Here is a 15,780-nt window from a genome sequence, read left to right as displayed (position 1 = left end):
TTTCATAACAAGAATCTTAAAACTTTTTTAGCCATTACCTATATAAGCATAGATCTTTTCAAGCTATTTTTTGGGCTGATATGGGGCTTTTAAGTATCTGGGTATTTATTATCTTAAGTTAATTTAACTTTTTGTCTTAGTTTGTAGTATCATATAGTATTGGATTTAAAATTGTGTCAGTTATTTTGAATGAATATTTCTTGTTCATGCAGGCAGTTGGCCAGACAACAGGCTAGTAAAAAAACAGAAGAGTGCAAAGAAGGTAAGTAATGTTGATTGCATTTCAGTTTTTGTTTGGGGGGTTTTTGATGGCACTAGGGATTGAACTCAGGGCCTTGTGTGTGCTAGGCAAGCACTGAACCACTGAGCTAGATCACCGGCCTGAATTTCAGATTTGTGTGTGTGTTTGGTTTTTCGTTGTGTGTTTGTTGTTTTGTTTTGTTTTGTTTTGTTTTGTTTTGTTTTTAACAGGAATTGAACTCACAACCTTGCTCTTGCCAGGCAGGTGCTGTGCTACTGAGCTATATCCCCAGCCCCATTTCAGATTTTTTAAACATACATTTAATATTGTATTTGCAAGTTTATCAAGGTACTTACAGTAACCTGCATATATAGACTATAGCTTGTCATCATTTCATATAAGTATGTGCATGAAGCTATCACCTCAGTAGATGTGCAGACACCCACCCTCCCAGCTTCCTTCAAGCCCATAGGCCCTCTCAGTTCTCGATTCCCAAGCAACTGCTGGTCTGTCACTGAAGACTAGTTTTCAGGATCTCATTTTATATAAATGGAATTATACAGCATATATCCTGTCGGCTTTCTTTCATTCAGAATAATTGCTGAGTCTCTTTCATGTTCTTTTTGTTGCTGGATAGTATTCCGTTATCTGGATATACAGCACAATAGCACGTCTTTTAATAGATACGAATCGTTTCCAGTTTGGGGCAGTTATGAACTGCTTTGAATACTCCTGCACAAGTTTATTATTACATATCTTCTGTTGGGAGTGGAAGGGCTAGGTCATATATATAGCAGGTGTATATTGTTTTGATTTTTGATTTCTAACGTTTTTAAGAGAAGTAAGTTTAAGTTACTATAACTTAGAAAAAAGAACTATAACTTAATTACATAAAAGCTACTCATGTTCATTTCGAGTTGCGTATTTGTATTATTTCAAATCTTTATTTTATGTGTATATCTGTGAAGACAAAGTGATCACACGGTCATTGAGGACTAGAAACATCGTTCAGACCACGCAACACCTGTGTGCAGAGAACGGTGATGTTGAAGTTCGCCGCAGTTGTAGGATTAGAAGTCGTTACAGTGCTGTGAATCAGTCTGTGCTGTTCGACAAACTTATAACAAAGTAAGTGAAAGTTCCCAGTTCAAGATGGTTTAAGTGGCAGAACCTTTTTGTTGGAGAAGGCTCATGAGTTTTGACCATCCTGAACGTATTTAATATATTAAGTTTGTGTGAAGTATAAAAGAAAGTGTTTGAGGTTTTTGTAATGATTCTATATGTATGTTTACATTTAAGCAAAGACATTTCAAGATATCTTTGCATTATTTAATCAGTGCTTCTTACTTTTTGATATTGTTAAAGCACTGCTGAAGCTGTACTTCAAAAAATGGATGACATGAAGAAGATGCGTAGACAGCGACTGAGAAAACTTGGAGACTTGAGAGTGTATAATGAGACAGAAGAGGTAAATCTTTTCTTTCCTAAGAGCATGATTTACTGTCCTTGTTAACTGTTTGCTATAGTATATAATCTATTTGGTTAAATTATTCATTACTTTGTCTAGCATTTGATCAGTCACTAATTGCTCCTGGAGTTTTAAGAATACATAGCTATAAATATACTCATTTTAAGAAAGATTGAAGGGTCTTACTGAATTGATGAACACATACTAAATGTTAATGGCTTTTATGTGAACATTTGTAGGACAATCTTAATATGTATACAAGGGGAAAACAAAAAGGAATTCAAAGAGCTGATGAAGAAGCAACTGATAACCAAGAAGGCAGCGTAGGTTCGTCTTTTCTCGCTCTTTTTTTTGAATTTCATTACTTTTCATTTAGTAGGAAGTGGCCTGTTTATTCAGGAGCTGTGGTGTATATGGTAGTTCATGAGAGTCATAGGATTGGTCATCATTTTAAAAAGTGATGACGGGAGAGCTTTAAGGAGTAGTATGTTTTGTTGCAGAAAATAAAATCAGTAACTCTGAAGCAAATAATGTTTGCTGGTATAATACATCTACAGACTGCATCATGTATCTCAGGAGCTTAGATAAAATGATTAAAGTTTTGCTGTTTCATTTAGGACTTAGTAATATAATTTTTTTAGTGAAATGAATTTTTGAAATATGTTTTAAACATCTGATGAGGATCTTTTACTGTTATCCTAAGTATATTATCTGAATTGTGCTCTGTGTAATTCAGTGACAGCAAGAAGGGCTAGATGGAATGTCAGACTTAAGTTGAAAAGGCAAACACTGAGTGGGGAGATGTTAAACTTGTTACATTACTTTGGAAGTTTAAGTCTATTGGCCAGTGTTACTAATAAAATGCACAGGAACATTGTGAAGTTTGGTTTGGTACTGATAGTGTTTAAAATTTTTTCTGTGCTCCCTTTTTTTCCTGTTTGTTTTCCTGGATGTTTTTAGTGCTATAATTTTTTACTGCATTTAAAAAAAAAATCTAGGGGCTGGGGATTTAGCTCAGCGGCAAAAGCGCCTACCTGGCATGTGCAAGGTCGTGAGTTCGGTTCCCGGTACCGAAGAAAAACCAAAAAAAAAAAAAAAAAAAAAAAAAAATTAAAAAAAAAAAATCTTTGTTTAATGTGCAAAAGAATTGCAGATTCTACGGATGATCTAGGAGTAGGTAAATTTAAAGAGAGAGTCTTCCTCCTGACTCCCATGTTAAAAATTAACCAGGAATACAGTTTCAAGACGTTTGGCTCTGTTTTCCCTAATTACAATACTAATTCGCCCCAAGTAAATGTGACTTTCTTGTTTTGAGACAAAAGTCATTAACTGTGTTTGGTGACTCTCCTTTTGCACGTGTTTCTTAATTGTAGAGTCGTCTGAAGAGGGTGAACCCCAAGAAGATGATGATGATGATGATGGTGAAGATGAGGACGATGGTGATGGGGAAGAGGAAGAGGACGGAGAAGAGGAGGAAGAAGAAGATGAGGATGATGGGGAAGAAGATGACGATGATGATGACGACGACGATGATGAAGATGGAGAGGAAGATAATCAGAAACGTTACTACCTTAGACAGAGAAAAGCAACAGTTTACTACCAGGCTCCATTGGAAAGTTAGTGGAAGAGTATATACTTTTTGCAGAAGATACTTATCTTACCTTTATTTCTACTGGCCAGCCTTTGTTGTTTGTTTATTCCTTGTCCTTTTGAGACAGGGTTTCGCTGTACACTTCAGGCTGACCCTGAACTCACTCTACAGCCCAGGATGGCCTCACACTTGCAATGATCCTCCTTTGTCAGCCTCCCAGGTGCTGGGATGGCAGGCGTGCACTGCCACACCTGGCCTGCCTTTGTTGTTCTTTTTCTTGTTTTCATTTTGCTACATACTTATGATTACTGTCTTTTTTTCTTCTTTCTTTTGGAGCCAGGGTCTCACCATGTAGTTCAAGCTGGTCTTGCCCTCACATTGTAGCCCAGGCTGTCCTCAAACTTGCAACATATTCCGGTCTCAGCCTCCTGAGTGCGAGGGCCGGGATTACAGGCTTGTGCCACTATGTCCCCGACTCATGATTACTGTCCAGTTTTTTTGTTTTTGTTGTTATTTTTTGTCTTTTTGAGACAGGGTCTTGCTAGCAGTTCAGGCTGGCCTTGAGCTCACTTTGTAGCCTAGGCTGGCCTGGAACTCACAGTGATCCTCCTGCCTCAGCCTCTCAAGTGCAGGGATTACTGTATTCTGGCTCATTGGAATCTTTCTTTCCTTGCAATTTAACGAGGAAGCTAGCCACCGCGCCCAGCTGTGATTACTGTGATTACTGTCTTAACCTATTCAAAATTTGAAAGGCATCATTGTTGCAAAGAAAAGTTGAATGTTAGCCTTGAGCAAAGGAAATAATTGAGTTGTTTCAAAATTCCATGTGTCTTATTTTACACTGCATAGCTTTCTTGATTTATTTTGTCAGTTTTTATAAGTAGAACTGCTGTTGATCTGCTAATGTTGTACCTCGACACTTGTGCACATTTACATTTATAGCTGTTAATCATCTGTGCATCAGTACATTCATGATGGTTGATTATGAACACTGATTTTTCATCAGTTGATGTTTTCAATAGCAACTTTGTAGATAAGACAAACAATAAAATATGCATTACATATTTATAGTACAGTATAACCTTGGTTTGTGAGCATGATTTGTTCAGGAAACATGCTTGTAGCCTAAAGCACTTACATATCAAAGTGAATTTTCCTATAAGAGATAATGAGAACTCAGATGCTTCATTCTATAACCCAAAAATATTCATGTAAAAATGACAGTACTGTGAGGTAATACAAAATATAAAGAACAAGAAACAAATTATCGTGCACTTACCTTTGAAACCCTTCATGGCTGGCGTGAGGGAGATGTTTGCGGAGGCTTACTGTGTAGGATGGCTTTCACTGTCACTGACGGAGTCACTGCTGGCTCATTGGAATCTCTTTCCTTGCAATTTAATGAGGAAGCTAGCCACAGCACTTGGTTTTGCCTTTTGAGGATTTCACAGAAATGCGACATTTGCATTGTTGTTAAGTGGTGCTACCTTATCTCATTTATTTGCTTTGCTTTGCTTTTGTTTTGTTTTGATTTGTTTTCTGAGATAGGGTCTCCTTAGGTATTTCAGGCTGTACTTGAACATCTGTGTATCCCAGGCTGGCCTCACACTCACAAGCAGTCCTCAGCCTCCAAAATTACAGGCATGTGCCGCTATACCCAGCCTGATTTTCTGCAGTATTGTGTAGTTTCCCACATACTACACATCACCCTAGTCTCAGGGATTCCTCCTTTTTTCCCTCCGCCACAGCAGGTGAGATCTCCATCTCATCACTGTTGGGAGATAGTCACCCATAGTCCTGCAGCAAAAGAGAGAACCACTGGCTCAGTTGTGATCTTGTGATGTTCAGTGTCACATAGTGCTTGTAAAACTTTGCTTGTTAAGCAGGTTGAAATTTACTAGAAATGTTTGCGCACTCAGAACAAGTTACTGTAGATGTTTTTTGTTTTGTTTTTTTTGTTTGTTTGGTTTTTTTTTTTCTGGTACCAGGAATCGAACTCACAACCTTGTGCTTGCCAGGCAGGCGCTGTGCCGCTGAGCTAAATCCCCAGCCCCTATAGATGTTTATGGTACAGTAAAACCTTGGTTTGTGAGCATAATTCATTCTTTTGCAGAAGGTAGCAGCTTTGTAGATCATAGATGAAGAGAGAAATTACATGTATTTCTGTGCTCCATATGTCTTTTCATAGAACCTCGCCACCAGAAAAAGCCCAACATATTTTACAGAGGCCCAGCTTCTCCTGTAAGACCGAGATACCGATTGTCTTCTGCGGGACCAAGAAGCCCTTACTGTAAACGAATGAACAGGTTTGGTTCTGAAGTTGTGATCATTTTATGGTTACAGTTGTGGCTCTGTTAGGGCCGGGTTCTAGAACCTTTGGATCAAGTACATTGGTGTAGAGTTCTAGAATTGCTTAGGTGGGAGAGCCTTGCTCTGTGCTGTTAATGCTATCATTTGCAGTACTACCAACTAGTTTTTGCTTTTGCCCCCATAAATAGAAAGTGTTAGGCACTGCCTTAGTAAGGTGCTTTACTTCATTGTTCCATGCTTGAATAATAAAGCTGCCACTGACTTAGTGTTTACTGTATTCCTGGCTCTCTGTTAAGCATTTTTCATAGATTGTTTTATTTAATCTTTAGAATACAGGTTTAGTCTTTTTTTCCACATCTATTTTTCTACCATGTCAGATGTTCTAAGTTACATAGCTTAAGTCCAAGGAGGTAATCCGTGATAATTTCTCATTCTCCTGAGTAACAAAAGGTTTTCTGTGCTGACAGCCTAGGTTTAAACTTGCAGTCCTCATGCCTGAACTTCCCAGGCTACTTAGATTATAACTGCATGCCACCACACCAGCTGATGCCAGGTTTTTCATTGGTTTTTAGTAAAATGGTGGGGAAAAGAGCAGATGTGGATATGTATGTTGAAAATCACAACTGAAGTAGTGGGTTTTGCAGTAGAGAACAATTGACAGGAGCCTGGCCCCGTGACTCAGGCTGCCAAGGTTGAGAGCGAAGCCCACCACTTACCTAATGACCCTTTGGCAAGTTACTTAGCCTCTGGTTTGGGGTTTTGGACTTTTTTTTAAAATCAGTATAATAGGAATGAATCATAGCATCTGTTTCATAGTGTATGAGATAACTCATGGAAAGCATTTAAAATAGTGTCTAGCATAGCTGTACTTTGGTATTTAAGATTTCTTAAGTCAAACATTGAAAATCTTATGTTGGTCCACAAAGTTTTGTTATTGTCTGTTTATAACCTTATTGATTTGTGAAATAACTGGAAATCACCTGTGTAGTACTGTATTCAGTGTGGATTTTGGGACAGACCGAGGTTTGAAATCTGACACCATTAGTGAGTGATGACGGTGTGTGAGCGAATTTGTATTGACTTGCAAGCCACGTTGGCCATGATGGCAAAACGAGCCCACTGTTAAAAGTGCTTGGTGGAGATTTCAGTTAGGGTTGAGATAATGTGTTACACAGGTGCAGGAAGAGTCGGTAAATGTTAGTTACTTTTATTAATTATGAAATGTGTCCTAATCATATGGATACCTTATAGACTAATATTAATAATGATAAAGAAGTTTGTCTTCATTTAAAATTGCAGGCTTATACTAGATAATTTTATTTCAGGATCACACAAGTAGTCTTGGCTAGGTGGACAAGTGGAGAATTATTTTTCCTCTTTATGTAACATTAAAAGTGTTTAAGTCAGCACCACATAGTCAAATGTATTAGTAATTCTAAAATGTATTGATAATGCTGTAGTAAGACATGAAATAGGACAAGTGGAGACCATAAATTACCTTGTATCATTTTAGTTAGGCAGGTTTTTTTAGATAGGACATTCTAGGTCTACATTATATGGACAAGAGATTATGAATCTTTTTCTGAATACTTATCATGATTCCCCGCCTCCCCCATACCAGGAATTGAACTCACAACCTCATGCTTGCCAGGCAGGCGTTGTGCCGCTGAGCTAAATCCCCAGCCCCTGTTTACCATGATTATACCACAGTAATACCACAGAGTCAGGAAATAGACTCTGAGCCAGTAGAATGATTAAAGATTTCCCCAGCCAAATTGTTTTCCTGTAAGTTCTTTGGTACAAGTGATGATGACTTTTTTTGGTGCAGATTTGCAGCACTTGGCATCTTTTTTAGTATTACCAGCCAGCCTAAGAGTTTGATGTATTTATCTTTTATTGTAAGAAAACTTCTATGGAGATATAACTTATCCACATTTTACAAAGTTACTAGTGATAGAGTTGTGAGTATATGATTGATAATATACTATACATAAAAAATGCGTCTTTTTTCCTACTGCTTCTCAAAATTTTTATTTTTATTTTTTGGTAGTGCTAGGGATCCAACTAGGGCCTAATCTCATCTTTTGAGAGTTAGTTGCATTTCAAATTACAGTTCCAAAGACTGTAATACTCTATCCCCCCTCTTTCCCTTATTTCTGTACAGGGGATGAACCTAGGACCTTCCCACTGAGCTATATCCCCAGTGCTTTTTTGTTTTTCATTTTGGGACAGGATCTCATAAAGTTGCCCCTGCTGGACTTGAATTTGTGATCTTTTTCTCTCAGCTTCCCAGAGTGCTGGGATTACAGGAATAAGCCAGTATACCCAGTTTACCTTTGTTTTTTGAGAATAACTGATTTATAGCAAAACTAAGAAAGCACTTTACATGGGTAATTATCTCAATAAACATCAAATGGTTCTACCATAGCCCCTCCATCTTTTCCTCTCTTCTCTGAGCTAAGTTTATTGTTTTTTAAAAATTTAACAAAGCTTCCTGTAGCAGTTTTACACGTACACTGAATTTATGACAAACCTTTTGGACCATTAGGTATCTCTCATGCTTACGTTCTGTGCCTTTTCTTCCTGCCCTCCCTCAGACGCAGGCATGCGATCCACAGCAGTGACTCCACATCATCATCCTCCTCTGAAGATGAGCGCTTTGAGAGGCGCAGAAAAAGGAGCCGTAATAGAGCTATCAGTAGGTGAGCTCCGGGCTTACTTTTTAAATAAACTGCCAGCTATTTTTTTAGAAGTGGTAAGAAAGTAGAATAATTTGGGAATAGGAACAGCTTCGCTAATAAAGAAGTTGCACCACAGGCTAATGTATAGAGCCAAGTACTGTCTTACTGGAGACATTTATAGTTGAAGCCATACTTTACAGCATCTGATGGCAATTCCTTGCCAGACCATTACATAGCCCACAGTGGTGCTTGTTGAACACTGACCTGAGGGAATATTTTTTCATTTGACATATATTTCTTCCACATAAAATGGATTCTTACTTTGGAACTCTTAAAATTGAAAGATTTATTATTTTATAACTGTATAAGTCCATATATACTAGTCAGCTCATTTGATTTTTCACAATAATTATATGAAACATGTCAGGGATTATTCTTATTTGTTGCATCCCAAGGGGCACCTGGGGTCTCCAGCCCACCCTCAGATTTTCCTGGCCTGTCTCTCTCCATCGGAGAAAGAGGAAGAGGAATCAGAAGACAGTGCAAAGCGAGAGTAAAGTTTTTTGAGAGAAGAAAGAGATACACCCTTGAGGAGTGAGGGCCCCAGAGCTGGGTGATTCCTGAGTGTGGGTAGCAGTCCTGTATTTATGGGGTTGAGGTGTGGTCTTTCCCCCTAGGGGCCGCCTCACCCACTTGGTTTGTCTGTCTTGTTGCTAGGCGTTTGGAGTCAGTAGTGCAAGAGTCGGCTGGACAAGGTTGCAAAAGCAGTTCCAGACTGCTTGTTGGGACACCACAGCAACCCCTGTCCCTTTTCTGAGTCTACCTCGGGGATCCCATTTATCCCTACAGTTTTATAGGTGTGGGTGAGTGAGAATGCAGTGGTTGGATTCCAATAATAAAATATTACTAGAGTAAAAAATAACGCTCGGCAGAGCAGTGGAAACATAATAGTTGAAGGAGCATAGAACCATGCTTTGTTTTTTATTTGTTTGTTTTTGTCTTTTTGAGACAAGGTCTCACTATGCAGTTCAGGCTGGCCTTGCGCTCATTTTGTTAGCCCAGGCTGGTCTTGAATTTGTAATGATCCTCCGGCCTCAGCCTCCTGAGTGCTAGAGTTACAGGTATGTGCCACCATGCCCAGCACAACCATGCTTTGTATCCCTAAGCTCTAGTCTTATATCATGTTCAGTCTGGCCCACCAAATACAGTAGACACTAGCTAGCTTAGCCAGCTACTCTTAAACAGCCACTCTTAAAATTGTGGCTGTTGATGCTTGAAATGTAGATAATAGCAGGGCAGTCATTGTATAAAATACATGTTTAGATTTTTTTAAAAAGTTAACCCCCCAATAAAAGAAAGTGAAATCTGTTTTTTTTTTTTAATAACTGGATTATATGTTGAAGTGATGTTATGGTTTGTATCTGGACGTCCTCCCAAAGCCTCGTGCAGTCATTGGGCAGGCTTCTAGAGTTTGTGATTGATTCATGGTTCAATGCTGGGATTATGGGTGTGAGTGCTACACCTGCCCTGGGGCAGGCAGCCTGTATACAATATAAAGGAGGAAAAATGGCTGCTTGCTGCTCCTCCCTTTTTGCTCTTGGTGCTTTTGCTGTCTTCTGCTGCTACGAACTGTTGCCCTCTGCCATGTGCCTCTCTGCCTTGGAGCCTGCTGAGTGTGGACTGAAACCTCCATGAACTGTGAGCTAAATAAACCTTTCCTTCCTTGATTTTGGGCATCAGGTATTTTGTCTCAGCAATGAGAGAAAAGTAACTTAAGAATTTAGTACCAGAGAAGTGGGGTTGTTGCTGTGATTGTACCTGACCATGTGGTTCAAGAGCCTTTGGGGATGGCTTGTGGGAAGAGTTTGGAAAGGATCGGAGATGTTGCCTGAAAGAATAGAGCTGGAATGCCTAGGCTGTTCTGTATGGGAGATTCTGGTCAGAGCTCAGAAGAATCATTTCTTACCAAAACCATTTCTATCAGCATTCTGGTAACTACCAGGCTCGGGAGATTTCTGCTGGAAGAAGGACTGCATTGGCTGTTGGACTCCAGACAATGTGTGCTGTGGCTTGGCAGAAAGTTTGTCTGCATTTTGGTCTTGTCCAGAGACTTGGCCCAAGACTGAGATTAAGGGTGGAAGACTAATTAATCTAGCAGAAAAATTTCAATGCAGTCTACTGTTGGTTTGGTGGCATAGTTACTCTTGAGAACTTTTGGCCAGATCTGTGTTTGAAATTAAGAGCAAAGAGCCAGCAGAGTGATTTGAAGCACTTGGCCAGAGGGGAGGCTCTAGTGGAACTTAGGATTGCCAGGATGAAAGAAAGCAGAACATTGGAGAAATGAACTGAAGCTTTTCACTTGAAGATAAGAGTGTATTTGAAAGGCCTGTAATCCCAGCACTCGGGAGGCTGAAGCAGGAGGATCATTGAGAGTTCAAGATCAGCCTGGACTACAAAGTGAGCTCGAGGCCAGCCTGAACTGCATACTGATACCCTGTCTCAAAAAAAAAAAAAAAAAAAAAAAAAAAAAAAAATGTATTTGAAATGCAGGGAGATCCCTGTTTTTTAATCTTGCCATGCCATGTTTTTATTTTTTAAATTTTATATGTATATAATTTTTTTTGGTCTTTTTGAGACAGGGCCTCACTATGCAGTTCAGGCTGGTCTCGAACTCAAAAAGATCCTCCTGCCTCAGCCTCCCGAGTGCTGGGATTACCTGTATGTGCCACCATGCCCAGCTGCCATGCCTTGTTAAAAGTTAATGGGAACCAAAGACTGATTGTAATAGTTTTTTTTTTTTTTTTTGTAATAGTTCTTTTAATACGATTTTAATGTTATTTTTAGATATGTTTGTAATCAGGTTAATTAGTCAAAGTATTGTGTTTTAACCTTGAATTTTTGATCACCCACTGAATATTTTGCCTTTGGTGCAGGAATGAGTGCAATAAGAATTGTATGTATAGAGGCTGGGGATTTAGCTCAGCGGCACAGCCCCTGCCTGGCAAGCACAAGGTTGTGAGTTCAATTCCCTGTACCAGAAAACAAACAAACAAAAGAATTGTATGTATGTAATTGTACATTAATATAAATCTGAACAGACCCCAGGACATGTTAACTGTTCACAAATCTGCCACTAGAGACCGTAGATCAAAGAACTGTGTATGGTTATCAAGTTGATTGTCATAGATTGGCAACTGGTGGTCAGCTTGTAACACCCAGCTGCACTGAATCAGTGTGGTGCCTGCTGTGGGAGGTCCACCTGGAGATTGGTGCCGGCAGCATAAAAAGAGAACTGGAGAAGAATAAGAGGTGCTGTTGGTTCTCTTGGGGCTGTTGGATTTCCTGGAGGAACTTGTTATGCTGGCTTTCCTGATGCGAACTCAGCTGTTCTCATTGTCAGAGAAGCTCAGGACTTTGTTGTCACTGAGAATAGCTTGGTTCACTTTGGGAGAGCACTGGTCCTTACTTTGAGCATGGCTTCCTGCTCTAGAGGGAAAGATGGTGGGCTGTTCAAGCTTTCTGAGAAGCTTGTTACACTGGTTTTTCTGGTATGAACTGCTGTTCTCATCGCTAGAAGAGCCCAGGTCCTTGCTGTCACTCGGGATGGCTGTGGTACTTTTCGGGGGAGCTCTGGTCCTTACCTTGAGTGTAGCTTTCTAGCTCCAGTGCAGATTTCTTGTCCTGCTGGCGCAGATCCTTCATCCCACTGGTGCAGACTTTCTAGCTTCTGCCACTGACCTTTGGGCTTTCTCAGCACAGATCATAAAAACAGGCCTGCCCAAGACGTTATCCTGGGCTCTCAGCCTCCAGTTGGGTTCGTGCAGGACATTGCCATGGGCTCCGGGCCCTCAGATGGATTCTTTTGGTCTTTAGTGTGTAGACAAATTTCCTGCACTCTTTTGTATATGATTCTTTGGGTGACTGTTTTAAAATAATCCTATAAATTACGTGCCCTATATTATTTTCCTTGCAAACCCTGACTACAAGAAGTGATAATATTTCTGATATATTAGGATAGATAGAATATTAACATTTCAGTTTTTTTCCTTTGTTCAGCAGGGCCAATAGAAAATGTGAGGTTACATTCATGCCTTGTATTTTGTGTCCATTGTACAGCAATGGGTTAAATCATCCAAAAGCTCTATAACTAGACTACTTGGATTTTTTTGTCTTTATTCAGGAAATGTGAACCGAATCTGTGTATTTTACATTGTTTAATTAAATGTTTTTCAAGAATTAAGAAATAGCTTTTAAGAAGCTGTAACTGAAAATTTGTGCATCTTAAATTTTATAGCATAACTGCCTCATAGTGCTGCTGTCTCACAGAATAGCAGATTGTGTTGTCTTTAATATCTCAGAGTAGCTAAGGAAGGAGGATTTTGAACCTTCCACCCAAAGAAGTGATAAATGTATTAGGTGGTGGATTTGCTGAATGCCCTGATTTAATCACAGTTATTCATGTATCAAAACATCACACAGTACCCTATAAACATACCATGCATCAAATAAAATTAAATAATACAGTGTCTCCTGACGTTTGAGGCGAGTGTAGTGTGCCTGTCCTTGTGTTCAGTCGCATTGCTCTTGGCTTAGGCGTTCTTTATGATCCTCTAACATAGCCAGTCTGTTTATCAGCCTATATAATGAGCAGCTATTCTAGGAAATGGTGATGCTTTGTTGCTTGAGAGGGTTGGCTGGTGAACTTGGAAGGTTTTGCTGAGAGGGAGTCAGAGTTGTTGAGGCCTGGAGACAGACTGCTTGCACCTGATTCTAAACCTCTTGCTACTAAGTTGATCTTAGGCAAATTCCCTACCCTTTCTGTGCCTCAGCTCTCCTCAGTGAGGAAAATTGTAACTCCTGAGACTGCTGCAAGGACTTAATGACTGAATACATGGAAGCACCTGAAACTAAGAGTGTCTCGCAAATGATTATCACTCTATGTTAGACACAGCGGTTGTAATGGACACTGTTACTGCCTGAATTCTCCACGGTGAATTACTTTGTGTACTTGTGGTGTCTTAATGACTGCACACTTTCATTTGATTAGTAGAAAAATGATTATTTCTAACATGGAATTTGGGGAGGAGAGTGATTTGATGGGTGTGTTATTTACAATATTTTTAATAGGTGCCTCCCATTAAATTTTCGGAAAGATGAGTTAAGAGGAATCCACAAAGATCGAATGAAAATTGGAGCAAGCCTTGCCGATGTTGATCCAATGCAACTGGATTCTTCAGTGAGTGCTCTATTTTGAAATATACACTTAAACTATAATATTCTTTATTTTAGTTTTATTTAGTTGAAACCAGTGAGCTGAGTGCATTGGCACACATCCATAATACCACTCTGGGAGGGTGAGGCAGGAGAGTCACAGATTCAAGTCCAGCCTTGGTGACTCAGTTAGAGCCTGTCTCAAAATTTAAAAAAAAAATTTGAGAGGACTGGGGTAGTTCAGTTCAAAGGCCCTGTGTTCAATCCCCAGTACTAAGAAAGGAGGGAGGGGATTTTTTGTTCTTATCAGAAACTTTAATATTTATATGCTCTTTTTTTGAGACACACAGTCTTGCTGTGTAGTGCAGGTTAACTTTGAATTAACTATGTAGCCAAAGCTGGTCTTGAACTCACTGCAACCCTGCTGCCTCAGCCTCCTGAGTGCTGTGATTACAAGTATGTACCACATCTGGCTTATGCTTTTTATTTTTGAATCTTTGGCCCAACTAAGAGAGTCTTATCTGTGAATGGGGTGGTATAGTTTAGAGATAGAGTAGAATTTTAATTTTGATCAAAATGTGATATTGTTGGGGTAGTCATGGTAATGCACACCTATAGTCCCAGCACTGGGGAGACTGAGGCAGAAGATCACTGTGAATTGAAGGACAGTCTGAAGTATGTAGTGAGACCCTGTCTCAAAAGAACCAAAATTTTTTTAATGTAATATTGTCAATGTTCTCTTCCATTACCAGGTACGATTTGATAGTGTCGGTGGCCTGTCCAGTCATATTGCAGCTCTAAAAGAGATGGTGGTATTTCCATTACTTTACCCAGAAGTCTTTGAAAAATTCAAAATCCAACCCCCAAGGTAATTTAATTATACTTTTAATCTTAGCCATAGTGTGTGCTATGCTGTCACTACTTCTGGTTCATATACCTTTACTGATTTAACCCGTTATTAAATCCTCTTTTCCTTATCCTGCTTTTCTCTCTGAATCACCTAGTGTGGAGACATAGATACTGAATTAGTAAGCTTTTTCTTTTCCTTATGAAAGTAATGTAATCAATCACACTTAAACGTTGGTCAATTTTGAAGTAAATATAATTTAAGAAATTAAAAGATTAATAACATAGGAATATTGGAAATGCCTAATTTTTGTGAATTTAAAAGACAACAAACTCCCCAAATTTTGTTTTTTCTTCCTTACAATATACACTTTGCTATCAAAATCAAATTGTACAATTTTATTGTATGGTTGCATGTGTAAGGGAAAGTAATATGGTGTGGCAAGTAAAAGAAAAAACATTTCAGGTGACAGGCTTTATGGTTTCCATGTGAATTTTATAATATCAGTAACAACTACCAGGTTTTAAGTTGTGCTTTATAGAATATAACTACTTTTCAGTTGCTTTATACTTTTAACTCACTAGTTAAACAAGTTGATGAAACTGGTTTCTAATTTTTGTTCCAGTAGTCTCCTTTTTAATACAATGCTAAACTGTTCGACATTGTCTCACAGGGGCTGTTTGTTTTATGGCCCGCCTGGAACAGGAAAAACTCTGGTTGCTCGAGCCCTTGCCAATGAGTGCAGTCAAGGAAATAAGAGAGTGGCGTTTTTCATGCGGAAGGGCGCCGACTGTCTGAGTAAATGGGTCGGGGAGTCTGAAAGACAGCTGCGATTGCTGTTTGATCAGGTATGGTGTCACGGTTCATATTGATCTCCAGTCTGCATATGTACCGATCGAGTCACTTTCCATAGAAATTAACTGAAGAATTGTACCCAAACATAATCTTTTAGATTATTTTCTTTCATATGTCAAGATCACACTGACTTGTAGTTCACAGCTTTACAGTTAGAAGAGAAGGAAATAAGTTTGAGTTCGTTGAGTCTTAGCTCTCGTACCTCCCGAGAAGGTGGCAGTCTTGCACTTAGAGGATAGGAATGAATTGTCTCCCCTGGGAGTGAAGACCACTCCGCCGTGCAGGGGCTTCGTGTTGACCGCACATAGTGGGATAATGCGTTGTGCTGTCCTGAGACGTACTGTGTACCTGCTTCTGAATCTCTGGAATTCTCTCACATTCTGTTCTTTATCTTGACTGAAATACATGGAAGAAGGCTATGTCGCTCTTTTTTGTCTTCACTTAGTCTTTAGTAGGGTTTTGGGGTGTTTTTTTGTTTCATTTTGGGTTTTGCTGTGGTTTTTTGTTGTTGTTTAGGTTTGAGACAGGGTTTCACTCTGTTAGCGCAGGGTGGCCTCAAACTCGTAGCAGTCTTCG

The 15,780-nt window shown here is 39.3% G+C and overlaps 1 protein-coding gene across 2 annotated transcripts in view; it reads left to right on the top strand.

The window, feature by feature from the left end:
- The window catches only part of Atad2 (ATPase family, AAA domain containing 2), a 61,370-nt gene that overhangs the window by 16,327 nt on the left and 29,263 nt on the right, over positions 1 to 15,780 (top strand). For both annotated transcript variants that reach the window (XM_013507927.1, XM_005410928.2), the window contains exons 3-12: positions 213 to 262; positions 1,210 to 1,369; positions 1,607 to 1,709; positions 1,949 to 2,036; positions 3,083 to 3,325; positions 5,489 to 5,606; positions 8,208 to 8,312; positions 13,419 to 13,527; positions 14,255 to 14,370; positions 15,023 to 15,197. In XM_013507927.1, the coding sequence (XP_013363381.1) occupies positions 213 to 262; positions 1,210 to 1,369; positions 1,607 to 1,709; positions 1,949 to 2,036; positions 3,083 to 3,325; positions 5,489 to 5,606; positions 8,208 to 8,312; positions 13,419 to 13,527; positions 14,255 to 14,370; positions 15,023 to 15,197 (1,267 nt within the window). The remainder of the gene's footprint in view (positions 1 to 212; positions 263 to 1,209; positions 1,370 to 1,606; positions 1,710 to 1,948; positions 2,037 to 3,082; positions 3,326 to 5,488; positions 5,607 to 8,207; positions 8,313 to 13,418; positions 13,528 to 14,254; positions 14,371 to 15,022; positions 15,198 to 15,780) is intronic.

This window comes from Chinchilla lanigera, unplaced genomic scaffold, assembly GCF_000276665.1.
Source record: "Chinchilla lanigera isolate Chin_1 unplaced genomic scaffold, ChiLan1.0 scaffold00139, whole genome shotgun sequence".
Lineage (NCBI taxonomy): Eukaryota > Metazoa > Chordata > Mammalia > Rodentia > Chinchillidae > Chinchilla > Chinchilla lanigera.
Note: the sequence above shows the minus strand (reverse complement) of the source record. Positions and strands in the feature narration are given on the sequence as shown.